Source organism: Hipposideros armiger, unplaced genomic scaffold, assembly GCF_001890085.2.
Source record: "Hipposideros armiger isolate ML-2016 unplaced genomic scaffold, ASM189008v1 scaffold_199, whole genome shotgun sequence".
Taxonomy (NCBI): Eukaryota; Metazoa; Chordata; class Mammalia; order Chiroptera; family Hipposideridae; genus Hipposideros; species Hipposideros armiger.
Window position 1 is genome coordinate 883,540 of NW_017731549.1, and position 6,169 is coordinate 889,708.

Sequence of the window (6,169 nt, forward strand, 5' to 3'; positions counted from 1 at the left end):
AGTCATTAAGTAGCCTTTTCAGTTGACTCCAGAATGCCATTCAAATATTAACATTTTTAAGTGTGCCTGTCTGTGTATTTTTTTTCTTCTTTTAGGGAGACACATTTATTTCTTTATCTTATTAGCCTACTTTCAAAAGCACATGCAAAGCATAATATTAGTTATAAAATGACTTTGGAAACTAACCTTGAGAGATTCTTTTTTTGTGAGCTTGCTTGAAGCTGAACTATCCTTCTCCGAGCCATTATAAAGTTTAGATTCAGACTGAAATCACATAGGAATGAATTAAAAAAAACAATAATTAAAACCTTCACTTATGCTATGCATATGGCATATAAAAATTAATTTTAAAGCTATGTTTCCCATTTATTGCTGTGATTTAGGCAAATGTAGATTTTCAAATAATGATTTTCTATGTTGTATATCATAGTATTTGGGTTTAAAAACTAATCCATGTTGGAACCACAAAATCACAAAAATAAAAACTAATCAATAAATTAATCTATGATGTGCGGTTAAATAAGATCATTTGTAAATTTTTGCATTCATTATCCAGAGTATTTCTAAGAAACATATGCAATTACTTATTCTTAGGACAAAAGTATCTAAAGCAATGTAATTTTTTAACAGTTGAAATATTCTAAATAAAAAACCAAACAATGTGCAATCTAGCAAGTTGCTGCACATAGTAATTGCCCTGTTGCTACTATGACTCCAATGGAAAAAAATAGAAACATCATCAGAAACCAGTATTAAAACACTGTCTAATTTGTACACTGTTTAAAAACCAATATTCCTAGCATCTACTTCTTCCTACTTATCTAGTCAGTGCCCTTAAATTATTATTAATGTCTTTAACTTGTTTCCAGACTTTGTTTATACTTCACCTTTTCATTTGATCTTCATAAGAACCTTGAAAAGTAGGCATCACAAGTGGTTTTATCTCCATTTTACAAATCATGAAAAAGAAGCTTAGGGAGGTTCATTTTCTAAACTAACAATCAATAACTTAGCAGGGATCAGGACCTGGGTCTCTTAATTCAGCCTTCTTTTAAGGGGACTGTATTCTTTTATCAGACTAAAAGGTGCTTCTACAAATCCTGAAACAATAAAATTAAACATACTCCTTAAATGTCCTATGATTTTCATTGTTACCTATTATTAGACACAGAAGATGATTCAAGTTCTTTGCATTACTCCTAGTGCCAAGAAAGTATATGGGGCTTGATCCATATGGTGGCTTTCAAATGGTAAATGGTCAGATGTGCATATCACCACATGTGATCAAGGATAAAAAGCTCTGGGTATACACTCCATCACTCAGTTTTAACATCCATGAGGGCAGGGACTATGCTTATTTACCAGTGATACCCAGTCATCCCCTGGGAAAAGGGGCTCAGTATATATCCAATGAATTAATAAAATGAAAATAAAGCCAGAATTTGCAGCTCATTTCTCTCTTCTAATAATGCTGATAGTTGGTTCAAAATATGGGTTATTACAGTGATGGTAATAAGTGGCTGAACTAGAAGGGAACTGCAAACTACACTGTTGGTGGGGATTAACTTAATTAAATTTTTGTTAAAGTTATTCCTTTGAGAACTGGACTGGAAACATCACATTTCATATTCCTATGACAAGGGTTATATTGTGATACAAAAAAAATGTCACAAAATTTCTGGGGCCAAAAAGGTCTCTCTTCTTCTCCTTACCCTGGGAACCGAAAGATGGCCAGCTACTGTCAGTAGAGCACAATGGTTTCTATTTCTCACAGCTTAATAGGAAATTTTGTATTAAAATATATTTCTTAGATATTGCTAAATGAAAAATACTAATAGTATTATCTTAAAGGTTAATGAAATTTTTTTTTTTAAGTTGAACCATCCTGCCACTGGTTGGCAGCTCAGCGGCTGCTCAGCTCGGGCCAGGAATCGAACCGCTATTGCTCAGAGCTCAAACTCTTGAGCGAGCATTAACCAACTGAGCCACTCGGCCGGCCCAAAAGGTTAATGAAAATTAATGTCTGTGTACTCTTTCCCAAGTGCTACGCTAAACACTATGTGTACCACCTCATTTAATCCTCAAAGCAACCTGATGAGACAGCAGTAGAATCCCCTTTTGCTAATGAGAAAATGAAGACAAACAGATTAAATAACTTCCAGGTATTCACCAAACTAGTAAGTAGATGAGCTGGGATTTGTACTCAGGTCTAACTAATTCCGTCTCAGGCTCTTATTGATTTCTCACTATACTGATTTCTCACCTTGTAAAACTATTCCTGTAGAAGCTCAGCAAGACTCAAATTTAAGACTTATCTTCATGAACAATAGGAAATCTGTTTGACATGACAAGATCTGGCTTGTACTGTGATTCCTAAAAGGTTCCAGTACATAAGGGACCAGCAGACCAGATGGGTGACACATGGCTTGATTAATTAGGGCATGCATACTTTAAGAAATGCTTGCCATACTGTGTAGCTAGTTCTGAAAAAAATGATGATGCAGTGACCCAGTTCTACAGTCTTTTTTAATACATTGCTACCTACGTTTTCTGAATCAACAGGTTANTTATAATTATATATGTATATTATATAATCATTCATTCAATAAAAATTTAGTGAGCACCTACTGTGTGTTCAGAATTATGTTAAGCACAAGATAGCTACAAACATAATAGTCCCTAGTTTGTGCTCTTATTATAAAGTGTTCAATATGTGTGTGTGAATACATGTTCATTAAAAGTTGATTAAAACTCAGAGTCTAATCCCACAAAGTAAATGTTAAATGAGGTGCTTAGGTTTATAAGACTGTTCACAAAAATCTACTTAACTGAAAATGTACTAAACCAATACTACCTATGAATGTAACCACCATAATACTACCTCATAATTATACAGTAATTATTACCTTTTCAAAAGTGTTTTCATATATGTTCTTCATAGATTCAAATAACAATATGACATACAAAAGGAGGACCCTGGTTCTGTCGACAAGGTAATCAGGCTCTGAGAGACATATACTTAAGGTCACGTAGTAAATGAGAAGACAGCCGAGATTAGAATCCAGCCACAGGAGTAGTGTTTGCTTTCCCTGCTCCTCTTCCTCCTCCTTCCCTAAGGCCTGTCAACACAGATGCCAGCATCAAGCAGTTTTGTGTAAGGTGAGACTCAAAGACCAGGGATAAAGGACCTAGAAAGGGATGAGTCCGCTAAGCTTTCACTGTTTCATCCTGAAGTAAAGCTTACATATGTTCAAAGTTACAACCACCAAGGAAATGGCAACAACCAAAATATTCCCAGGTGTGAGCACTGCTTATCTTCTTTCAGAAAATGTGCAAATGTTACTTGGTAACTTAAATTGATATTATCTTGCCATATATTTATCAAAAATACAGAAAGCTTGCCACTACATGCACAGAAAAGAAAAACTGTAGCAGTCAAATCTACAGGCAAAACTCTCATCTTACCACTCTTGCTAAGAAGGAGTTAACTGCTCAGACTTTGGAAACAAATTGGGGGAAATCACAATAGTAAAGAGCTGAGAAACTAGTGCATGCAATATTTGATAATCCTTTAATGTTATCTTACGTAAAAAGAATACACATATGACGTTTATAGGAGAAAAGTATCCTTTAGAGCTCTTAATATTCATCTTACTGCTTTGTTAAAGAAGCAATTAACAAGGTCTAGCAAGGATCAGACAGGCTCCTCTCATCTTTGTAAAGATGCTTAAAACAAAGCTAAATTGTTTACTCTCACTTTTCAATAAGCTTTCAAAGTATTTCAGTTTCCCCTGTAGAAGCATAGGGACAGTTGAAGAACATAGATATTGATATTTCAGAAGAGAAATTTAGAAAAATATTTTATTCTTATTTTTTAATTTGCCAAATATTATATTCTCTTTTATTATTCAGTAGGTACTTTCATAGCTCTATGAAGCAACTACCCAAATACAAGGAAATTCAAAAGACTAAACAACTGTGTCTTAAGAAGTAACTTCGAAACCTAACATATTGAGGTTTCAAAAACTCAGAAAAAAATTAGTATGAAGTATAATTTATACTAATTCTAAAGAAAACAACCTATGGCTATAAACCAAAGCACAGCATTTAGGGGGAAAAAAAATTAAAGGTAGTAGGGTTGAGGTGGGGGAGATAAACTCAAGTTCTCTTTCTGATAAAACAATTTCCATGAAATATAAAACATATATTCAAGAATACATGTTATGTGTTCCATGCACATATGGTCTCATATATGTTCAGAATTGATCCTAGAAATGTCTTACCAAGGAAGAAGGAACTGCTTCGGTTCATGGAGGAAACTGACTCCCAGGTCTCCTTTTGTCTCTGAACCACTTTAATGAAGCGACTCGGTGTTAGTCACCTGAGATTATACCAGCAATATCTACAATGCTGTNATTTATTAGATTAAGAAAACCACAACTTCACTGTATCTACTTTCATCTATTATTTTAACAGAACACTAAATTAAAACAAAAGTAAAAGTTACAAGTCTGAACAGACTTTTTTAAACACAAAAATATGCCTTGCAGAAAGTTTCAACTGTTGTAAAATGACACTCATAATCCTAGGTTGTATATTACCTGTCACTCCCAGTACATGAATAGCATTTTAAAAGATTCTCCATACTTTCAACTTGGAAATCAAATCATTATTTTAAAAGCTGGTCCTGATGACATCCAAGTTATTTAAAATTATAGAGGGATAAAACAAAATGCTTTCTAAGTCTGGTCAAATTCTTTGAGTTTCAACTAAAGGAAAAAGTAGATTATAGCATAAAATATAAAAAACATAAAAATTTTCAAAAGCTTTAAAAAGAAAATATTGCCATATTGTACACTAAGTTTTCAACGGTAATTCCAAGGTAAGAAAAGCAAGAAGTGGGCTGGCCCAGTGGCTCATTTGGTTAAGAGCTCGCTCAAGAGTGTGTGCTCTGAGCAACAGCGGTTCGATTCCCGGCCTGAGCTGAGCTGCCAACAGGTGGCAGGATGGCTCAGCTAAAAAAAAAAAAAAAAAAAAAAACAAAAGCAAGAAGTGTCACAATAGGGCTTCTTTCTTCTTTCTTTAGATTGGATAAAGCTGATTTCCTAAAAATGTGCATAATAATCTTTATTTTAAAAAGTCAGTCACAAAAGTATATTTATTAGAAGCCAAAACGGCTCCACCAAAATACTTCTTAGGCTTTTATTTACTTTCCACCACGTGTGGGAATTCAGAATTACTTTAAAATCACTCCTTTATTTAAACAGTGATATTTGTAGACATAATCCTGAAGCCTACAACACATTATTGACTATTATCAATAATGTAGAATAGTTTCAGATCATGACTTTTCATCAAGTTTGCTTGTTAATGATTTTAGGTAGTAAATTCTTTTCCTACTGTCCTCCACATTGCCACAATGAGATGGAAACCTACATCTCCATCAAAATGGATAAATTAAAAGGGTTAACACCATCCAATTACAGGCGAGAATATAGAGTAACTGAAACTCTATTCACCTACTGGTGGGAGTACGAAAGGGCACAACCACTTTCTAAAACTATTTGATAGTATCTACTAAAGCTGAATGTATGCATATTCTAACACTCAGCAATTCTGATTCTAGACATACCCAACAGAAATGAGTGCATATGTTCATCAAAAGACAGGTACAGAAATGTTCATAGCAGCTTTATTCATAATAGCTCAAATCTGGAGCCAATTTAAATGGTTATTAATGGCAGAATAAGTTAAGATATTATAGTATATTTATACAATGGAATGTTACACAGCAATGGGACAGAAAACAGAACCAATTACTACTACACAAAAGACATAGCACTGAGTGAAAGAAGCCACCTCCCCCCATCAAAAAAGCCACATACTTAATGATTCCATTCACATAAAATTCAGGAACTGGCAAACCTAATCTAGAGGCTGGATTAGATTATTAGATTATTAAATTATTAGATTGGGTTAGAGGCTGGAACAGTGGTTTGCCTTTGTTGAAAGAGGAACTGACTGGGAAGGGCATGAGAGAATGTTCTGGGGATCTGGAAAGTAGTCATACATAACTAAAAATTTGAAAAGCTGTGCACTTAACTGTATGTAAGTTATGCCTCAAAAAAAAGGAAATAAAAACTCTGATATCCTCTCTATTCTTCCAATT

The 6,169-nt window shown here is 34.1% G+C and overlaps 1 protein-coding gene across 1 annotated transcript in view; it reads right to left on the reverse strand.

Moving 5' to 3' along the window:
* OSBPL8 (oxysterol binding protein like 8) overlaps positions 1-6,169 on the reverse strand; it is a 165,505-nt gene that overhangs the window by 45,867 nt on the left and 113,469 nt on the right. Inside the window, exon 7 of the mRNA XM_019653200.1 lies at positions 187-264. Within this exon, the coding sequence (XP_019508745.1) occupies positions 187-264 (78 nt within the window). The remainder of the gene's footprint in view (positions 1-186; positions 265-6,169) is intronic.